The sequence below is a fragment of the Rattus norvegicus genome, chromosome 14 (genome assembly GCF_036323735.1).
Source record: "Rattus norvegicus strain BN/NHsdMcwi chromosome 14, GRCr8, whole genome shotgun sequence".
Classification (NCBI taxonomy): domain Eukaryota; kingdom Metazoa; phylum Chordata; class Mammalia; order Rodentia; family Muridae; genus Rattus; species Rattus norvegicus.
The window spans coordinates 36,967,271-36,989,211 of record NC_086032.1 but is presented as its reverse complement, the minus strand read 5'-3'; the positions used below and the strand labels follow the sequence as shown (position 1 = coordinate 36,989,211).

The window sequence follows — 21,941 nt, the reverse complement described above, 5'->3', positions numbered from 1 at the left end:
TTTGCTCTGGGAATATCATAAGCCTACTGATGAGATTTACAGTAATGGGCTGGTCCATTTCTGTGCTGTTTCTTTCATCTGTTGAATATCAGTATAATGCAAGAATAACCATCTAAATTCTGCTGACATCCACTCTACCCTAAGGGTCAGTGTATTTCTCAGAGAGTCCTTGGCTCTTCTCTGCCATCTTCATATACCCATATTCTATCACCCAATATAGCATGAATTCAGCAAGGGCAAATAGTGATTCTGTAATCTCATAACATTACCTTGATCATATGTTAGAAGTAAGTAATCCTTATTGGATACAGGAATACATATAAAAGGAAAAGTTCAGAAACTTGCTCCAGTTAGTTTTTTAATGTTTAAAATTTCAAAATTCACAACAAAGTGTGGGTTACTTAATCTATGATTTGTGAAATGCACTGTCGAATAATCGATGGCTTTAACAATCTACACATAACTCATGCAGTGTTAGAGTTTGGGAATGTGCATTACATTTCTGTGACTTTGCTGAACTACGATAAGCAACATTTTATTTATAAGTAGGATAGGATTTTTAAAAGATTGACATTTTCAATGATGATATCATTGAGAGAACTTTCAGAGAAACCAGAAAGGAGATGGGAGACTGTTTAAGACCAGAGGCAGGATGGAGACCAAGCGAAGGGCAGCAGTCTGTACCAGTTTCTGAACATATATTTGGATGCAGTGTATCTTGCTTTAAATCTTGGCCCTGTTACATAGCAGCTGTGTGACTTTGGGCAAATCACTTAGACCTGTTGGCATTTCAATTTCCTCATCTATAAAAAGGACTGCTGTGAAGAGTATATATATATATATATATATATATATATATATATATATATATATATATATATAATACTCTATGGCACATGGAAAGTACAATATAAGTGGTGTTCTTATTATAGGTGGAACAGTATGGGTATATGGGTGAATAAAATATAACCTGAATATTTCATTGTAGCTGACTCAATGACTCCAGAAAACTATCTGCCTTTTAATCGGGTCTCAATATATCAGATGTAGTGAAATATTTTCATGTCAAAGAGTATACAGTAGATAGTGTATTGATTCAGAGATCGCCAAGCATGTAGTGACACAGACATCTTAATTAGAACAGATTGGGAGGTATTTTAGTTTACCTGCATTATCTAGCTTTCTGATGCTAAGCAGACAAGGCTGAAATCCAATTCAACGATTTACTATACATATATCATACAGTTACCAAAATGGTTTATGAAGAACCATGATTTTGTCAACCACAAAGTTATGTGTTTAATAACACAACTCATGTTACAGTTTGTTGTGAAGCTCAGATATGTGTATGGCAACTCACACAATGTGTTACACACAACATGTAGCTCAGGGAACTGCCATAAGGAAGAACAGAGAGTTTGGTGGTTAAGGCCATTGGCTGTTGTTGCAGAGGACCCGGGTTCAGTTCCAGCACCCACACGGTGGCTCACAACCATCTTTAACTCCAGATCCAGAGGATCTAATGTCCTTTTCTGACCTTCTCAGTCACCAGCCATGCATGGGAAACACATATATAAATATAGGCAAAAGACTCATATGTGTCTGTCTCTCTGAATTATAATGGCATTGATAAATATCACCTTCGTGGTTTCTCAGATGGTACAGTTCATACACCCTGCTACTTCTTCATTTATCATGTTATCTGAAAAACTGAGTATGTGAAAGAAATGAACGAATTTGCTGTGGACCTAGGTCATCTATATTTACAGGTATATTACGTACACTCTCTGCATTCTGATGGCACATCCCCTTCTGCCTTAAACACTGGCTAACATACTCAGCTACCTCCTGCACTGGTACACTTGTGGCATATTCATCTCTTAAGAAGAAACCAGCCTATCTTCAGGTAGGAGGCTCCATGTGACACTATTAACAATTATCAAAATATACAGAATATTGCTTCAATAATCTACAGACTACTTTCTCCAGCATCCCAATGCAATCCTTTAATTTATAACTTTTCACATTTCATGAACTAAGCTGATGTCTCAGCTTAACTTTCTCTGAGGCAATTCTTTACTTGCCCTTTCTGCCTTTCCACAGTAGATTGTCAGTTTTTACTTGTTCAAAAGTTAGCCTTCTCAGTATAGCCATACCAATAGAAGGATTAAAAAAAACCCACAATATTCCCAACATAGCAATTTGAATATTTTTCCATAAACATATGCATAATTCTAACAGGTTTTCAGCATGTAATTGAATACAGTATTTTTCCAGTATTTCTGCAGTTCTAGGTTAAATTGTAAAAATCTAAGAGTAAGTTTACATTACTGTCAGCATGCTTGACTTACGAATTCATAACATAGTTTATGCTATGCTATGTTACTGGACTGATGCTGTGAATTTTTTGTCTTCCAGTCCTCAGTGGGTGCCTATACTAGGTATAACTCATAAGCTGGGGTGTGGACTCATACATTAGGAAAACATGTCTGCACACAGAAAACAAGGTGCACCGTGAAATGGAATTCTGTCTCTCTTTATATAAATGGCTGGAGTTTAATGTGTGTACAATTAAAAAAAAACATGCATGAGCTAAAGAACATTACTAATTATAGACTATTTCGTACTTTGGAAAGGTATGTAGCTAAATAAAATTTAAAGAATGTCATTAAACTCTTGTCACAAACATGACTAAATGTCAAAGGAAATGACAGTACTAATCTACGTTCTTTTTCAAGCTGCCAAGGCAGGAAACCTTAAAAGAAGTTAAGGTATGAAAGGCGTAAGAACAAAAGGAGAGTTGCTTTGTGCTGCTTTGTGGCATTCAACTGAAACTATTTAAAGAACAACATGTCTAAGAGGGGCTTTTAAACAGCATTTCTTTGAGGACGACTGAAGTTAAAATTTGAAACTGACCCATTTCTGTGCCCTTTAGGAGTGGAACGAGGCTTGCATATTACCAGCCACCAGGACGTCGCTGTATTTAGCACATCACAGGCTCTGACACCTGTGAAAGTAAAATGACTAAAGTGATCAAAGTCACGGCTCTTCCTTTCCTCATCCAGAACAGAACAGCCCTGTGTGGATGTTAGGTCTTTGGCTTCTTTTCTAAGTGTCCTTTTCAGAACTCTATTGCTGCCCATTAGCTAACACCAACGGTTGACAAATGTGCCTCCTATTTGATAATTGCACAGTTTTACATGAACTAGAGTGGCGTGATGAGGTACGTAAAGATGTACAATTATGATGGGTAGTCACATGGACAGGGTATGAGATGGCTCATAGTTTTAGAACGCAGACTCAGAGGCCAGCACCCAGATCAGGTAGATCACAATCATCTCAGCTACAGCCACCGCAGGACCACCTGCCTCCAGCCACATGCACAAGTGCATACACAAATATAAATAATTTTAAAAGTGGTAAAAAATAAATTTAAAAACATTTAAATGGTTAAAAACCAACAAGGAGAAAAGAAAATGTGAAGAATAAGTTTCTAATCTCTTGGAAGCTTACAATGGCAATGTTTAAACTCAGCTCTGCATTGTGTCCATATTTATTCCTAATAAAATGAATTTTATATAAAAGACACATGCTGAAGATTAGTGATACATGCATGGCTTTCTTTTCTTAAAAACACCAATTCATATAATCGGATCACAGCTGATCAATAGGAAATACAACAAACCCAAACTCTTATTTTAAGTGACTCTACATGTACCAACATGAACAGCAATCTCATGGGAGCCAATGGAAGCAAAATTCCATAGAATATGATAAAGTGATAAACAAGGTCAACTATACTTTCAACATTGAGAGTGCCTGAGAAATCTAAGGAGGACTTGACCATGGGCGTAGTCTGCTAGGCACTAAACACCATGGTGAGTATTTTACTTACATGATGTATTGAGGACATTACTTACATAACTTAAGGACAGTAATTGCCTCTCTAGTAGGCCCATTCATTGCCCCAGCTTTATTAAGACATTTGAGATCATGGCCTTGAGATTCAGCACTGACTCAGAAGGGATTCTATGTGGGAAATAAGGGTGCAGCTTGACTCTGAAGAATGAATATTAAGTGGGATTCTCAGACAGGCATGCAGGGTACATCTTAGATTATTTATATAATCTTTTATGTCACCTTTTTATTTAAGACTCTAGCAGAAGAAATAATTCTTTGTTTTTCAGATAGCTTTGCTAGACACTGATCTTTAAAAGTGAAAAGCACTCACAAAGGAATAGTGAAAAGAAAATAAAGAGAAACAATGAATGCGGTGGATGAAGAAGGATATATATATATAGGGAGGTGAGAGGCATGCACTGATGATAGAAAAGGAAACTCGTCGCTATTGTGATTAAGGACGCTGCTCTGCTGTGGAAACCTGAACTGATTGGTTTGTTCATCAGATGTGCTTCATCTCCCATCATTTTCCTAGTAAGTGATGTCAACACCATCCCTCCATCCTCAATGTCCTGGATTTCACACATCCAATCAGTTACTCCAGCTCCAATCAGTTATGTCAGCCTTGCCACTTACCAGATAGAGACTGAGGCAGAATACCTGACTCTTAACTTACAACTTCCTCCTTGGTGAAACATGAATAAAATTAGCGACTGTTTTTTTTAATTATTAGAAGGAAATTAGGTTATGTATACAGGTTTCTTTTCTTATTACAAGGATTCATAATAGGATGAAATTATCAGGCATTAATTTAAAAAAGGATTCATAATACTATTCAATTATCAAGTATTCATAAAAATATGAACAAAAGAGGCCTATTGCCTGCAGGAAGCTACTGCAGCTACAGTCATTTACATAAGACCTGCACAAGATGACCTGCTAACATCCCACTGCTAATGGAGGAAAGGCTTATGAGCCCAACCTTCCCCCAGGGACAACTGGCACCTAATGGTTGCTGACTCTGAGGATGTCTTTCCCTCAGTGATGTAGCTGCTGGTAAGTTACCACTGTTCTACCAAAGAAAACCCACCTATGCTCATGTAAGCAACAAAAATTGACTTCAGTGAATCTTAAAACCATGAAGAGAAGACCATTTTTAAAAAGTCATGACATTGAGAGGAACTTTTTGGAATGAAGTACAGGTTCTGTGTGAGATGAGAAATGATGAGACATGGTAATAGGAGGGAAAATTTATCGAAATACATTATGTGCATTGTAAAAGTGTTAAAGAATTATGAAAAATTTAAAATTATGAACAAAAGACTAACATGGGATTATCATTGTCTATGTTTCTTTATACATGTACATTTATATACACATTTGTTCTTATATTATATATATATTTATATATATTCTAATACCTATATTTTATTTGCTAAATGCTACACACACACACATTTATAAAGCAAGGTCTTCACAAAAGCACATTTGAAGCAATTTCAGTATTTACCACATTGGGTCTGTGCTATCATATATAACTTATATAACATATAACTTGGTGAGTAATAATTGTTTCTTATAAAATTGTAAAATAGCTCTTGTGAGCTTGCGACTATATAACACATGTAAAGTACTTCATGTAAGACCTGACTTACAAGCTCAGTTAGTATTTGGGATCCTAGTGATTTGCATTGCTGGTCATTTTCTCAAAAAATATAGCATATTGACACCAATGCATCCTTTATGGATGGAAATGACTAAAAGACATAGTCAAATAACATTCAATAAATTCCATGCATGCATGTGTGCATGTGTATATGTATGTGTATGTGAGCAAGAAGATATCCAAGGGGGCCAAATGAGATAGATCCCTGGGTGTAGAATTCAAGGGAATTGTGAATTGCCTACTGTGGATGCTAGGAAGTAACCTGAGGTGCTATGTCATAGCTTTTAACCTCTAGGCCATGTCTCCAGTCCTCAACCTTTACAATGCATACAACATTTTTAACAAACATTGTTAAAAATATTTTTTGATGGTTTTAATTCTAGACTTACTTATCTTTTAAATCATTCTATTCTTCCTAATTGTCTGCATCCATGAGACAGTGATTATGTTAAGAAGAATCAGTAAGAATATAGGAGAAGAAAATCACAAGGATGGTGGCCACTCACATAGTTAAGATCAAGATAAGGTAAAGATGGACAGAAACAGAACAGATGTTTTGTGCCATTTAAAATATCCAAAGGTATACTTGAGCTACTGAGAGCCCATCTTATGTTTCAGAAATTGTTTTTTTACCTTTTTCATGAATATTCCATTAAGCTATAATCTTTTCAATTCTCAGAGAACAAAAATAGTCACCATAAGCATCTGCCTAGCCACTGACAGTCTACAGGTCAAATAAACCCAACTGCTAGTGAGCTCCACAAGGACCTATGAACTAAACGTCATTAAACAGAAAGGCCTTTTACAAATGAGGTGGTCAAACATCTTCAAGCAGAGTTAGTATCAGAAAAATAATTGATGGTATATTTTAGAACACATACTTGAATAAACAAGTTTTGGCTCTCTGATTAGAATGTCTACTGACACTCCAAACCAAGTCCAATGTGGATTCTAAGAGTATTTCATTTCAGGAAAACAGTAAATCGTTTTCTTACACATTCTCTCCATTCCTGTACTTTCTTCTTCCTATGAATCTGTCCCCCAATTTCATTTCCAATTTGATGAACTCTTGACCTAGGAAGTTGTACTTGTCACTGAGGCCAAGCAGGGAGCAGAACTCAAAGTTGCATTAAGTCATTTGTCACTGCCTCTAAAGCATGGGTACTCGAAGTAAATTGCCATAAAGATCCAAGTCATTGCCCAGGCACTCATCATAGAGGACAAAAAGTATATGATGACTACTTTGACTGGTTTTATTTTAAAATCTCTCTCAAGGCTAAAGTGGTTTGATTCTTCATCATTTTGCAAATGTGTTCCATTGTGCTCTCTACTTATGTTATAAGCACACAATATATGTGCTGAGCTGCAGACAAGTTTCTGAATCACGACACAGACAAGCAGATGAGCTCAGCAAAGCTTTACCAGTGATGGCAACTACTATAGTCAAGAGCTACGTTTCACAGAGCAAATGGGAGATTATTCAGAGTACCTGGTACTTTAGCTCATTGGTATTTCCTCATTATATCAGTGCAATAAATCTCATCGGGTGCAAATACAAAACGGAACAGAATCAATTCACTATAAATGGATTTTTTTAAAAAACAGGATCTGATTGCATAGCCCACATTCACATCAAACTTGTGATTTACCCTCAGTCTTTCACGTTGCATGAATTGTAAGTGTATAGCACTATACCTGGGCATTTCAAAACCTAAAAGCCTCAGAATAAAGCCATTTTGCAGCTAGGGGAGTTAATATTTACATTGGACATTTATTGTATTTTATAATTTCAATATTGTTAGAAAATTACAAGATGAAAGAAATTGCTTTTGGGAAAAAAAAACATTGCTTTAATCCTTAAAGTCATCTACTAGCAGTATAAAAACATGACAGACCTTCCAGAGTGCAGAAGAAAAAGAACCAAAGGAAAACTTAATAGCAGAAAACATTAGGAAAGTTAATATCGAGAGGGAAAAATGTTATCAGAAATGTCAGCATGGATTCTAGGAGTATAGGCTCGGCAGCAGCACCCACATAACAGGCCTAGATCTAATATTCTGATCACAGGATAGAAGGGGGGAAGGGAAGTTGGAACTAAAAATCAAACAAGGATTCAAGGGAAAGACATTCTTGTGGAAGGAAAACAAAAGCTTATTTTATGATTGCATCCATAAGCTGATACATAAATAAAGCAGTTATAAACCTTCAAATGCTGGAAGTCATTGAATCCAACATGTGTAAAAAGTAGTCAAATTAAAAGAAAGATCAGTGCAACTAGGAATATTTATGAGAGAAATTTTTGGTATATTTCACAAATTGTAAAGACTATGGGGTATTTTGAAGAGTGAAGAAATAGTGATTTAAGTAAAACCGAATTTATTGCTAAAGATAGTCACTTGTAACTTAAATTAGCAGACAATAAAAATGTTACTTGAATCAATATTTCTGAAGGCAATTGACAGAGTTAAATAAAAATTAAATCTAGAAATTTCAATATTATCTCTATATTATTATCTCAAAGGGAAAATAATATTACTCCAGAATATAGAACAAATAATTCTGATAATATTAATCACAAAATTATGAATCATAGGATTCTATACAGAAGAGATTTGAATTCAGTAAGAGAAATTTTATTCATAAATAAGAAAGCATGGAAATAAATTAATATGACTTATTCATAAATATCTTAGAAAATGTGACAAATTCAATCTGCAGAAAGATGTAATTAAATTAGCTCACTAATCAATCATCAGAAAATAATAAACAGTGTGTTGGGTGGTAGGGCACGCCTTTAATTCCAGGACTCAAAGGTTTAGATGGAACTCTGAGTTCATATCTTTTTTTTTTTTTCTTTTTTTCGGAGCTAGGGACCGAACCCAGGGCCTTGCGCTTGCTAGGCAAGTGCTCTACCGCTGAGCTAAATCCCCAACCCGGAACTTTGAGTTCAAACCCAGCCTAGTCTGAGCAAGTTCTGAGACAGTCAGGGCTACACAGAGGAACCTTGTTTTGAAAAATAAAAATAAATAAAAAAATTTAAAAGAAAAAGAAAAATAATAAACAGTAAACTATACTCAAGATTTCATGACTCAAAAGAAGAAAAAATTGATTATATAGTTTCAATATGGCAGAGCAAAAAAATAATAGAACAGTTTACCAATGGAAACTAAAAAAGCTTGAACAGTAATTTTTAAAATGAAAAACAGCGTGCAAAATGCATTCTTTTTATTTTTGAAGTATACTTTTTTATTGGTTATTTTTTATTTACATTTCAAATGTTATTCCTTTTCCTGGTTTCCCGGACATAAGGTCCCCTATCCCATCCTCCTCTCCTTCTTCTATAAAGGTGTTCCCCCTCCCCATTCATCCCCCTTCCCTCCCATCCCCCCTGACATCCCCCTACACTGGGGTGGGGTTCCAGCCTTGACAGTACCAAGGACTTCTCCTCCCATTGGTGCCCCACAAGGCCATCCTCTGCTACATATGCAGCTGGAGCCATGGGGCTGTCCATGTGTAGTTGTAAAATACATTCCAACTATACTGAAAATCTTGATGGATTCATTTATAAGAAAGTGTAAACTGTTTAAACTACTTAAGGTAAGCATTCCTTTTCTTAGCTATTCTTTGTGTCATTCTTATAGGAAGGCATCTACATGCTGGGAGAGCGGAACACAGACTGAAAGCCTGGAATGACTGAAAGAACTCAAGCTAGTACGGCTCTGGCAGGCTTTGCCCTTCCCCTCCATTCCCGTTGCCTCGCTAAAACCATTAGATTACTTTCCTAAAGCTACCACCAAGTTCTAACCCTTTATTTGGCTACTTGTTCTCCTGAGGCTGATTACCAAGGGCCAACTATCAAAGTATTGAAATCCAGCAATCAAAAGCCCCCTTTGTAGGACTAGACTCTCCAACTTGCTTTCTTGCTACACACTCCTCCAGCAAGTAATATCACCCCTGGGAAGGCCAAGGACTTAGACTTCTGCGCCTCCCTCGGAAACCACTGCTCTCGTTGAAATGGTCCTCCTTACTTACCCACACTTCCTTGTTGATTTGTCTTATTCCGCTAATCTCTTAGATGTCTCATCCCTGTCCCTCTGTGTCATACATTGCTCCTCACCCCATCCCTACAGGCTGAGTCATCACTCCTGAATGGCCATGCTGCAGAACCCCTCAGCCTGCCCTCCGCATTGCAACCAGAGTGAGTTTTTTCAGGGGCAGTCCAGTGGCATCTTTCTCTTCCAAGGACCAGCTGACTCTGAGACTTTTAGTCAACACTGCAAACGAGGCCCCAGAGTCTTTGATTGTCCAGCTCCCCAGTTTGGTCTTCAGCCAGTTATGTTCTTTTTCTTTCCTGGTGCGAGCCACACAAACCTTCCCCTGGGTCCTAAGTGCTCTCTCTCTCTCTCCACAACCAACCAGGTGCAGAATCGTCCCAGGGAGCTCTCCATGGTGCTGCCCGGAGGAGCTCTCTCAAGGCATGACACTCCTCTCTAGCACACTCTTGCTCTCCCAAAGCACTAAGGAATCTGGCCCAGTGCTCAGAAAATATTTATTGAATGGATGACCTAACAAACGTCATGCACGTCTTAAATGATATTAAATAAATAAATGGAATACGATCACCTCCATCAAAAAAAAAAAAAAAAAGTCCCCTTTGGCTCACCCAACCAGCAGGCTCAATCAACAGATACAGATTCTCAAATAGCCCTCCTCCTTTTCTCTTCCTAAAAGTTACTCCTGCAAGGTCAGTTGCTCCTGTTTTTCTGTCTGAGTCTGAAGGTTGTCACCTTACCTTTTTTTCTTGACTTAATTAAGGATCTCTCTGCAACGGAAACCCTCATTGTGCAGGGTCTCCTATGGATTGGTTCACTCTATAAATGTAGATTCCTACTCTCTAACCACTTCCTGACCCTTCATAGCTTCTGTGTTTAATACTCCAAATGTTCCATTACTCACATTAAAATGAACCATGTGGCTTCACTCCCTTGCCACTTAGAAATAAATGGAATTTCCATAGGGCAGGGTATTTGCTGGCTTTAAAATATACATTTTTGATTCGTATAAGGCCCATAGCTGGCCTTAAATATATATGTGTATAATGAATGAGAGCACAAATGCAGGGGTGAGCTATCACTTTGTAGAGAAAAACAGTTGATGCTTTCTAGTACATTTTGGTTTGGGTAAATGCAGACCAAGAGGCTTTATGGTGTTGTGCATGGAAATTATGGTTAGCTAGGTGTAGTTTCCCACAGGGATCTGTCCATTTATACAAAAAAGAAGACAAATAGAGGAAACGAAAGACAGTCACGGGGACCAAGCCGAAGAGTGGAAGAGGAAGAAAGGGGAAGGAAGTCCTGCCTGCCTGATTATCCCGGTCCTTGTACATCTTGTGCTTCTATACAACAAGATCCATGTGCAAAAACATTCATTTAAAAAAATGAATCTTTGATAAGTCCAATGAAAAGATCACAGTTGGTTTTGTTATGTTTTCTACATTCTCTTAAATGTGTCCCTTCGAGAATAAATTACTCATCTGTATATAATTCACCTGAAACAATGGATCCTTTCGCTGCTAGAATTATTTTCGTCTTTAATACATGTGAGCAGAACCATAGAAAATGCAGGGCCACAGTGATAAAGAGCCGTCATTTTACTCTGGTCAATGAAATGTTTTAGAAAAGCTTTTATGGAAGAATGGTGTGGTCTATCTCTTTCAGAGTTCGTGGCCAGCAAGGTCCCAACGACCCCAAACATTAGAGGGCATTGCCATCCTTCTTGGTTACTCTTCAGGACCTGACAGTAAGGCCCTATCACTAGGATCATTCCATACTGGAGTCACAGAGCATGAAGAAATCTAACTGGTACTGAACTGGAAGTTTCATCCCTACGGACTAGATTCCATCATTTTGGAAGGTACTATTAATGGTAGTTCAGAAGAAAGAGATCTATCAGTTTTCACAACTATGATCTCTGAGAGTTACAATAACTGGTATGTCAAGATAAGCCCATTCCCTCAATAATGGGCTTAATGGCATAGTAGTAACTACTCGCTTTCTGATTAGATTTAAGGTCCAGGCCACAAGATGAAACACATTCCTGGCACCATTACTGGAGTCAAGAACCTCAAACTAGGTAAGTTATAAACTTTATATTCTGCTAACTGACCACAATGTTAAAGAGACTCTCTATGACTTGTTAAATTCACATTGCATCTTTCAACCTCCATCCAACGAAACTTGTTCTTCCTGCAGATGGTGATTAACAGTGAGACACACAACTAGTTAAGGGACAATGAATAAGAGACAGCCTAACGCTCAGCCCTAAATGAAATATCTACACCAATACTCCCTTGTTCCCAAGACCCAGGGGTCATTCTGGCTGAGGGAACAGACACAGTATAAACTCCTAAAGTGAAGAATGACTACCAGGAAACACTGTTTTGTATGCGGAAGACAGACGTCATATATCAAGACACAGTTGTTATGTAAACACAAGCCAAGACCTGTTGAAGCTCAAATTGGATAAAATCCCAGGGTGGAGAGAGGATTTGCAACTGATAGCTTCTGGAAGAATGAGAGTCAGTTCTCTTTTTTTAAACTGTGTGCCCTTGTAAGTAGGCCAGGTATCCATGAAAGTCATACATCAAAAAATATATAATCAATATATTGTCATTGATATTTTCATGCTCTCTGCCTTCTATGGCAACAAAAATTCAACCAAGCAGATAAGACCTTAGAAAGAAAGAAATAAGGTCAAATACCTGAAGAGATGTTTCTGTATGTTTTTCCTTCAGTACTGGGGCAGCTGGAACTTCTGGAGGAGGTTTTGATATCTTCTTTTTGGCTTTTTGCATTTGAATGTTGGTGAAATAGTTGACAGCAGCAAACTCAATAAGAGCCGAAAATACAAAAGCAAAACAGACAGCTATGAACCAATCCATGGCAGTCGCATAGGACACTTTGGGCAAAGAATGCCGAGCACTGATGCTTAGGGTGGTCATCGTGAGGACTGTGGTTATTCCTTTAATGCAAAAGAGCAAAGACATAAAACATTGTACTGCTAGTTTTACGGGGGGGAAAAAGGCTAACCCAAAAGGAAGAGGTGGGATGGAGTTGACAAAGTTACTGACTGAAACCCACCACCTTCGAGAGGAATTGGGTCCTTCTGTTTCAGTGAAATCAGCACAGGTTTTGGAATAAGAAACAGGTATGTTCAACTCCTGGATCTTGTAATCATCAGTTCAATGTAAATTGATTCAAGTTTGGAAAATTCATTGGGACTTCTTTGTACATTCTAAGTGTTCTATGGAAATAAACATAGGTAAAGCATATAGACTATATTGATTCTATATTGGAACCTGAAACAACATACCCAAAGAACCCACACATCCCAAGAAAGATGATAAGTTGAAACAGTGACTGGCAGATAGGAAGGGAAAACTGGGCACAATGACCTTCTAATAGGAACGTGAGAATATACCAGGTAAGCTAGGCCCATTACCACTGATAAATATTGCCAGAAAAATCACAAGTCACATAGAATCTTTACTGAATACAATCTTTTGGATAAAATTAATACATTCGCTGAGTATTCCAGATCCTAAATTATTCAAACTATGAATGTGTTCTGGTTAAGGTACGTCTAGAAAACGTCGGCCTTCAAAATGTGGATGTTCATCATTCGTCAGTGTACAACGTGAAGAAGAATCCTTGCAACAGAAATAGAGCTCCTCTTCCATCAATCGTTTACTGACGTAACACTTTCAGGAAAAGTGCCTTCTTAATCTACAGGAATGGGTGGCTTTCACTCTTAGGAAAAAGAATGCTACTTGTCACTAGAACTACAGAACAACGCATTCTTTAAGTATGCTAATGTTTGAATAGTTGTTCCTAATTCCATTCATGTATGTTTATCTCGTGAATATTATTTAGGCTACCCTAGAAATTTCTGAAGTACTGACTATATCCATTTGTACTCATTCTACATAACTCCTAAGGTAGGTCCTAAAGGTGATACATCCAAGTTGATGGTGATGATGATGGCAATGACGAAGGCACCTTAACTATATCTGTCGATACATGCCAATCCCCAGATGAAGGGAAATTCATCCATTTTCAACTGGAAAAATAGGGAAATTTTTCCAAAGTAGAGGAATATTCATATTTTGATTCGAAGAATAGTACTGTGTCTTCAACTTCGACTCTGTTTATGTTCTACCTTGTACTGTCTTCTTTCCTCTTTCGCGTATGTGAGCTTAGAGAGGAATGGAAGAGTAGCCTAAGACCATTCCTGGAAAATGAAAGCATTGATTTCAATATGCCAGCTGTGCTCTTCCTGTTTAAGGCTTAGCCATATTGGAAATAATTAGCAAACGTAGACAAATTTCAAGCTAGAAGGCCTTTAGGGAAAAAAATCAACACAGCCTGTTTCCAGTTTGATTGAGTGGAGCACCCTTAAGAGACACCATGTTGAATACTGCTCTAGGAATCACCAGTCACAGAATGCCAGATGCATCACAAAAGCACAGTGAGCAAAAATCATTGTTTGGATTGTGTCCAATCTCTTTTCTCCACTTCCAGTCTTTTCCTAAGCTATTGGCTCCTAGAAGATGAAAATTTGGGGCCTCTGTGTATCCCATGAGCTACAAAAATTTAAGGAATATTTTAAAACTATACATAAATATAGATTACATAAGTTGTTTAGTAGTTCTAAGCATTTTCCTAGCCTAGAGTAAATTTTTGAGATTTTTATAATATATGTATATGTTTGTGGTATGCATATGCATATGTGTTTGCATATGTATATGAATGCATATATATGATGTATCAGTCATGTGTGTAGGTGGCCAAAGGCCACACTGGCTCACTGGATCCCCTGGACCTGGAGTGGCAAGCCACTGTAAGCCTCTTCATGTGGACGCTAGAAAACACATGGGTCTTCTAGCAGAGCATAAAGTACTGTGAACCCTAAGCAATCCCTTCAGCCCCTGAAGTATATTTTTCAAACCTTATTCCATTAAATAGGTAGACTGACTGTATATCCACTCTAATGGCACACTGGCTCACAATGACTTTGTGGGGCTTTTGCCAGAAGGAAGCCTTCAAGCATATAGGCCTCATTTTAAATGTCATAGAGAAGGGACAATCCTCCAGAAGGCTGTGAAATAAATGGATAACTACCAAAGTAATTGAATAAACTTTAGCTACAAATTATAAAGAGAAACTGTATTTCCTCTCATTCATAACAGTTTGTCTGTACTGGACTATTATGATTTCAAAAGTGGGAGCTGAAGAGAAGGCTCAGAAGAGCACTGACTATTCTTCCAGATCACCTGGGTTCCATTGCCAGCACCCACATAGAAGCTTATAACTGTGTAACTCCAGTTCCAGGGGATCTGACACTCTGACACAGACATACGTGCAGACCAAACAGCAATACACATACATGAAAATAATAAAAATAACATCGTAAGAGTGGATTTCTTCTAATGCTGCAGAAATGAGGATCAAAGCACTTGCAAGTAAAGCCATGAGTGTGTTCTGAATGAAAATATTAATCAGTTCTCAGAAAAGCCTCCAGAGACCATAATGGGCTGACCATAGAGGACACTTACATTGAAATATGGAAAGTTTAAGAGTCACCCTGCCAGTGTCAATGTCAAAAAGTTTCCTGGGTGATAGACAACCATCAAAAGACTAAGGTCATTACTGAGTTATGATTTCAGTAATGACATACAACTGTCCAGAATCATGTTAATGGCTTATGTTAAGCCATATTGCTTATACCAATACAAAAGCAGGCAACATATTGCTGTCTTCATTATCTCTTTCACTGTTCTTTTGTTTATGTAATGGCCCTCTAGATACTACAATTGTTATACCATAACTGTTAGCAAAGTTAGGAATGTTGGTTGACAAGATCAGTTGTCTCAAAACTGGTTTAAAATCTGTCATCTCTTTAGATGCTAAAAAGTTCTCTGTCTTGTGTTCAAATATGAAGAAGACAGTAGAAATGTAGGCATGTGCTTATCCCCTTTAACTTCAGGTGGAGGTCTTGGCAAAATAAACATGGATGGAGCAGCAAACAGAAACCAACTCTTTTGATGAGAATCTCACCCTGAAAATATTTCAGAGGCATAATTATTTTTGTGTGTTCAAGTATTGATGCCAGTCTGTGAATTTAGAACGCTGAATATGCACCATATTGGCTGGACCAGGAGCTGAGAGAGGAAATGAAGGAGTAGGCTAAGACTGTACACAAGAGTGAATTTTTGGCTGGCCATTCCTAGAAAATGAAATAGCAATGATTTCAATATGCCAGCTGGCATCTACTTGCGTTTAATGTTTAACCATATTGGAATAATTACAAAAAAACTTAAGAGTCAGACAAATTTCAAGATAGAAGGCCTTTGGAAAGAATTCCACATATCCTGCTTCTCAGACTTCTGCTGTTTGGGGGTTCTGTCCTCTCTGCTGTTATCTATGACCCAGCCCACTGGGTCTTTATGAGGTAAAACTTGGAGCTAGGGCTGAAGAAAAGCAGTACCTACCTAGAGCTCACAGTCACCTGTATCTCATACAGAGTAAAGGGTCAATGATCACAACCACATATGGCTCTATTTCCCTGGGAAAAATACTATTCTTGACCCTCAATGACCACTCTAACAATTGTGATATAGCTTGTGTTTTTGAAGATTTAATTATTACTGCAAGTTTCCTGATTGATCAAACCTAATATTAATCTAGGCAATGACACAAGCAGGTAAATTTCAAATTCTAAATGAAAAATCCTACTGGCAAATTATTCTCAGTCGGAAGTTTTGGAATTCTTCACAAGCCCCTTCTTCACTTCTATATCCTCAATACCTGCTGTGAAGATAGCATGACTGAATTCTCTGTTATATATTCTCTTGGATGTACCACTTACAAGTAAATGACTTGAAAAACATTTCTAATGTCCTTGTACTATTTCCCTTATCTATAAAAATTTGAGAACACCCATCTTTCTATATACTATTATGAATATTAAGAAACGGGACTTCACAGTGTTCACTGGCTCACTATTGGAGCTAGTAATAGTAGCATTTTGCTACACGGCTTAATTTCCTGTCCTATGTATATAGGAAACGTTGGCTGAGATCTGCTGTCTCGGCTATCTCTGATGCTATCTCTTCCAACATCATTGGATATTGTATTTTTATCTACAGACAAGCAAATTCGTCAACCAGCAATAATGAAATTATATACATTATTTGCTAAAATTTTTCAAATGTTTCACTGAGATGAATGCATTTAATCTTTACAGCAACACTAAGAGATGAAGTGATTCAACTTGTTCGAACTTGTGAGTTAACAGGCAGAAGTAATCCACCGAACAGTGTGACTACTAAGTGACACTAGGGTCAGAATCAAACATCTGTATATGTAACATCACTACCTCATCTTCATGGATATCTATGTGAGGCCATTATTTCCCACTAAACTCTCCAGGGCAGATAAGTGTGATATGTATTCTAGTGAATTGATTGGTAAATCTTAGCAGAAATATAGGATTTAAACATTTTCATGATGTTGGATGCAGCAAGTTTAAGGTTTGTGTGTGAATATCGCATGGTATATGTCTGTGGGTGTGTTCTTATGCCTGTCTGCATGTGTGCTTACTCATTGAGGCCAAGGAAAGTGTTTGGTGTCTTTCTTATAAGCTTAATTTCTGAGGCAGACTGCTGTACCATCTGGCCAGAGAGCTCCAAGGATTTGCCTAGCTGTTCAACCACCCTCAATAGTGTAAAAGCTTTCAGACGCTTGCCACTGTCCATACCTTTTACATGGACCCTGAGGATCAAAACTGGGGTCCCAGTGCTTACTCAGCAAGCACTTTACCAAGAGAACCATCTTCCTGAGCCCTCAATTATTCTACACAAGAACAAGCCAGCTAAAGGACTTGTATATCATCCTCAGTCTCAGCAGCCCCCTTTTACCCAGTCAGACAGCCTCTGAACATGTTGTGTAAAGACTCCAATCTATTATTAGTGCTAAATAAGATGAAGAATGCGAAGAACTTCAGACTATATGGCGGTACACACAGGGAAAAAAAACATTTTCTTCAAAACTATGGAAATAGAAGAAAAGGAATCTCCTCTTGCCGGGTATACATGGGAGATAGTATAGAAGTATACTATATTAGGCATTCTTTAAACCCTCAGAAGTTGAGTTCTTTGAATACATCAGCCCCTACTTCTGTGTTAGTCCCTGAGGCTTTTGAGTATGTGGTTAATATTGATGTCCTGCTTGTGAATGAGTACTCCATCTATATTATTATGTGCAGTCTGTTCAAATGTGAGCTTTTACAATGTTCCCTGCACAATGAAATTACTCTGATAAGGTCTGAGAGCTACACTAATCCATGGGTATGGAAGTACAAACCTAGAGGCAGTTTAATACTATATTCACTTAGTGTAAGAATAGTAGTAGGTTCACCCCTAGGGGTTTCTCCTACAGAGCAGGCCTTAATGGTAATCAGAAAGTAGTTTGTTGCCCACACACCATTCATGCCACTATTATACCCATGGGATATCTTGCCATGTTCACCATTGTTGTAGTTTATAGGGTTCACAGCTGGGTAAGACTGCTGATCACTATCCTCCCCAACAAGCTACAAAGCCACCTCCAATACTACAAAAGCTGGGTGGTAGCAAGAAAACTTCGTAGTCAGTACCAACTTGATTACTTCATGTTGGGTGACTAAAGTACCCTCTATTTTTACTAATAGGGCCTTACTATCATGTTCTGCATCAATAGCCTGCATTACTTGGGGAAATTTCAGAAACATACCTAAGCAATTTGAGCAGTGTTATCCCACATGTGGCATGAGGCTTTTTATTTGACAATCTATGCCTTCTGCTTCGGGGGGGGGGGGGTGCATTATCCCCTGTGTAGCTAATGCCTATTAAGTGCTATTATATGAAAATAGATAGATGATAGATAGATGATAGATAGATAGATAGATAGATAGATAGATAATAGACAGACAGACAGATAGATGATAGATAATAGACAGATAATAGATAGGTGATACATAAATGATAATGATAGATAGATGGTAGATAGATGATAGATAACAGACAGATAATAGATAGATTATAGATAGCTGATAGGTAAATGATAGATGATAGATAGATGAGAGAGAGAGAGAGAGAGAGAGAGAGAGAGAGAGAGAGGAAACATTAAATAGAAGGTTGAATATTGGCCCAAAACAGTATCTTCTGGACATGACATGAAGTCACAGCAATTTTGGTTGCTCACATGGGATCTGCACAAGATCGAGGCAGTCAACATTCTAGTGAGAAGAGAATCATGGGTCCTCACTGATGTTCACTGACAGTTTTGACTTCTTGATGAGGGAGAGTTGGTTTTCTTTAAGGGTGTGGCCCTAGCAGGTCTGCCACACTCCGGTGGATGACCCACATCTATAAGTGTATAGGCAGCACGGGTTGAATTCTGTGGGTTATTATTTTTAAAACAACAAAGGACATAAATTTGAAAGAGGAAAAAAAGCAAAGGATCAATCTGGGAGAAGCTAGATGGAATCGTGGGGAGTGGTGATTCTTCTCAAAGGATAGTGTTTGGAATTTTAAAAAAGTTAATAAAATATGTTTAAAATCTTCACTACATTGGAGGGAAAGTATATTAACGCAGTTCATGGGTAGAGAAAATCCATGAAATATTTACATTTTAAACTCTAACCTTTCAATGTTAGTATCTAATCCTTAGATGAATTTTTTTACATTTCATGCTTACATACACGTTTAGCGGGGAAATTTTATTTTACAGTAGCAGCATGCAGTTATTTAGTTAAAATTTCATTACAAAGTAGCTAGAATAATCATTCCTCCTCACTCTCTGCCTTAGGTCAAATTCCGTCACCAGCTCCACGTATGCCGCTTCAATAATGATTCAAATACTTTCAGATTTACATACACACTGTATATGTGGAAGAAATAACCTCTGTAGAAGTATTTCAAGTTTCTAAAGGACACAACAACACCATTGTCTCTGAGGATGGCTATGGTTTGAGTCTGAAATGTTCCCAGAGGAGCGTGCTTTGAGCTCACAGTGCTATGGTGAAGGTCTGGACCTATTAGGAGGCAGAGCCCAGCGGATGGAAGTCCATCGTTAAGTGGCTCTTGAGGGTGACCTGAGTCCTGGCGACGGAGGGCTTCCTCGCCATTACTGTGCCAGCAGGTGTTTTATGCTCCTTTCTGAGTCAGTTCTGATACTATCTGCTTTGTAATGTCTTAAACCATGAGCTGTAACAGACCTTTGCTTGCTGGCCTTTCTGTTGGGTATTGTGGGCATAGCAAAGTAAGGGCGAAGGCTCCCACAAACTACTCACCAGCCTTTCAACAGTTATATCGCGATAAACATTGTATCCACAGTAAAACCCTAACAACTGAAAAGAGAAATCAGCATATCTTGGGAGACCTATGCCTCTATCCTGGAAAATGTCTGATCATTTTCTTCTTCTCCCACCACTGAATGATGTTGAGTCAAATTGATAAGGCATAAGGAATAGAAAACTGTCTTAAAATAAATAGATTTAACTACAACCATCACGATATAAAAACCCTGTTGTATAAACTTACGCAAAATAGACTTAACACGAAGATGTTAAACCTATATGTCGCCAGTGGCTTAACATTTAGAATACTACAGAGGAACCGCTCTAAGAACAGGAAGAAAAGAAATGCTGGTTTAGTAAACAGTGAAAGTCATGCACATAGAATGCAACAGAGCCACAGACTATACACAGAATACCTTCCCTTTCAATCTACTTAAGCCATTTGCATTTTGCTCTCTTCACACTAAAAACCAAGTTGCTCTAAGGCTTTCGTGTGCAGTCGGCTGAGACTTTGACTTGCTTGATTTTAAGCTGTCTGTGCATTCCATTTTAACACCTAGACATAATTTTAATTCAATTACACAGTATTATGCTAGGAGCCCAAGAATGTCACTGGGAGTGAAATTATATCCACGTTTCCATTTGTTCTTCACCTGACTGGCTCTCAAAAGGGAAATCTGAGAAGTCATCGAGAGGGACAGACTGCCCTATCTCCCCAAGCGGCAGTGTGTTACATTGACATAGAGATGAAAGCTTCAATAGTTCCTTATTCAGTTCTGTTTGGTAAACTTGTGTATATTTCCTTAGAAATATCAAAAGGTTCTTCCCATGAATCATCATCAAAACTGTAATGTGCACAAAAAACACACCCCCTCCAAACAAAGAAAATAGATGGAAATTACCAAATACAGTTCTGGCTGGAACAGACTCCTTATTGATCCAGAAGGAAACTTGAGAAAGGATCACTGTCATGATGCACGGGATATATGTCTGAATCATAAAATAGCCCATCTTCCGTCTGAGGTGAAAGTACACGGTCATAACAATGTATTCACCTGCCACCAAGTGGAAAAATCGATTACTGGTCCTGTAGGGGATTAGTTAATCACCCCGTGATCATTGTGTTAGACTGTCTTCCATGCATACTCCAGTGAGAACTTCCATACTGTGCTGGGAGAGCAAAAGAGAGGATGGCATTGAAGATCATTATTATTTAGAAAGATAATGCTTCCATAGGTTTAGATTTAGCCATTGAATCCTTGAGCTGTGATTTCAAAAAGTACCAGCGTTTTAAAGGTTTAATATGCTAAAGCAATTGGCTTTCCTGTTCGGTACCTGCATAGACATCTGCATGTATGTACATTACTGATGCACATGTATGTCCACGTATGTGTGTGCATGCTGTATGTTCACTTTAATATGGAAGCCAGAGGTCAGTCCTTAGACATTGTGTTACTTATTCTGTAGCTGCTCACTTTAATTAATTGATTAGTTTATTAATTATTTTAGATAGGGTCATTCAGTGAACCTTGAGATCAGCAGCAGTTCCTAAGACTGATTGGCCAAGGAACGTCTGTCTCTGCTTACACAGTGCTAGGATTTCATGCATGTGTCACTACTGCTGGCTATTCAAGTGGAAGTGGATTCCGGGGATCTGAACTCAGGTCCTTCAGCTTCCACCCTGACATAGTACTCCACTGAGCAGTCTGTCCAATTACAATCTTCGCCACTTTAAAAGCAAAAATTAGGCTTGTTATTTATAGAAAACGAAATAAAAAATGTAAAAAATGTAAACATGCAAACATATAAAATGAAAAGCTTTAGTTTGGAAGGACATGGAATATGCGACTTTTTATAAAATTATATAAATATGAATATATGTTTCAAACATAATTCACACCTGCACATGTACATGATAAGTATAGAGAGAAGCTAGGTTAATTGTACTTCTAAGTGTAACCTACATGAGCAAAAGTAC

General features: G+C 37.9%; 1 protein-coding gene across 5 annotated transcripts in view; it reads right to left on the bottom strand.

Annotated features, from left to right (window-relative positions):
• Nucleotides 1-21,941, bottom strand: part of Gabra4 (gamma-aminobutyric acid type A receptor subunit alpha 4) — a 76,906-nt gene that overhangs the window by 32,441 nt on the left and 22,524 nt on the right. Inside the window, exons 7-9 of one of the 5 annotated variants that reach the window (XR_010057344.1) lie at nucleotides 20,866-21,018; nucleotides 12,706-12,868; nucleotides 12,455-12,586 (exon numbers count right to left, since the gene is read on the bottom strand). Coding sequence is in view for 4 of the 5 variants with exons in the window: in NM_080587.3 (NP_542154.3) it covers nucleotides 12,327-12,586; nucleotides 20,866-21,018 (413 nt within the window). In the remaining variant the exon portion in view is untranslated. The other 4 variants (NM_080587.3, XM_039091568.2, XM_039091569.2 and 1 more) reach the window with 4 other exon arrangements.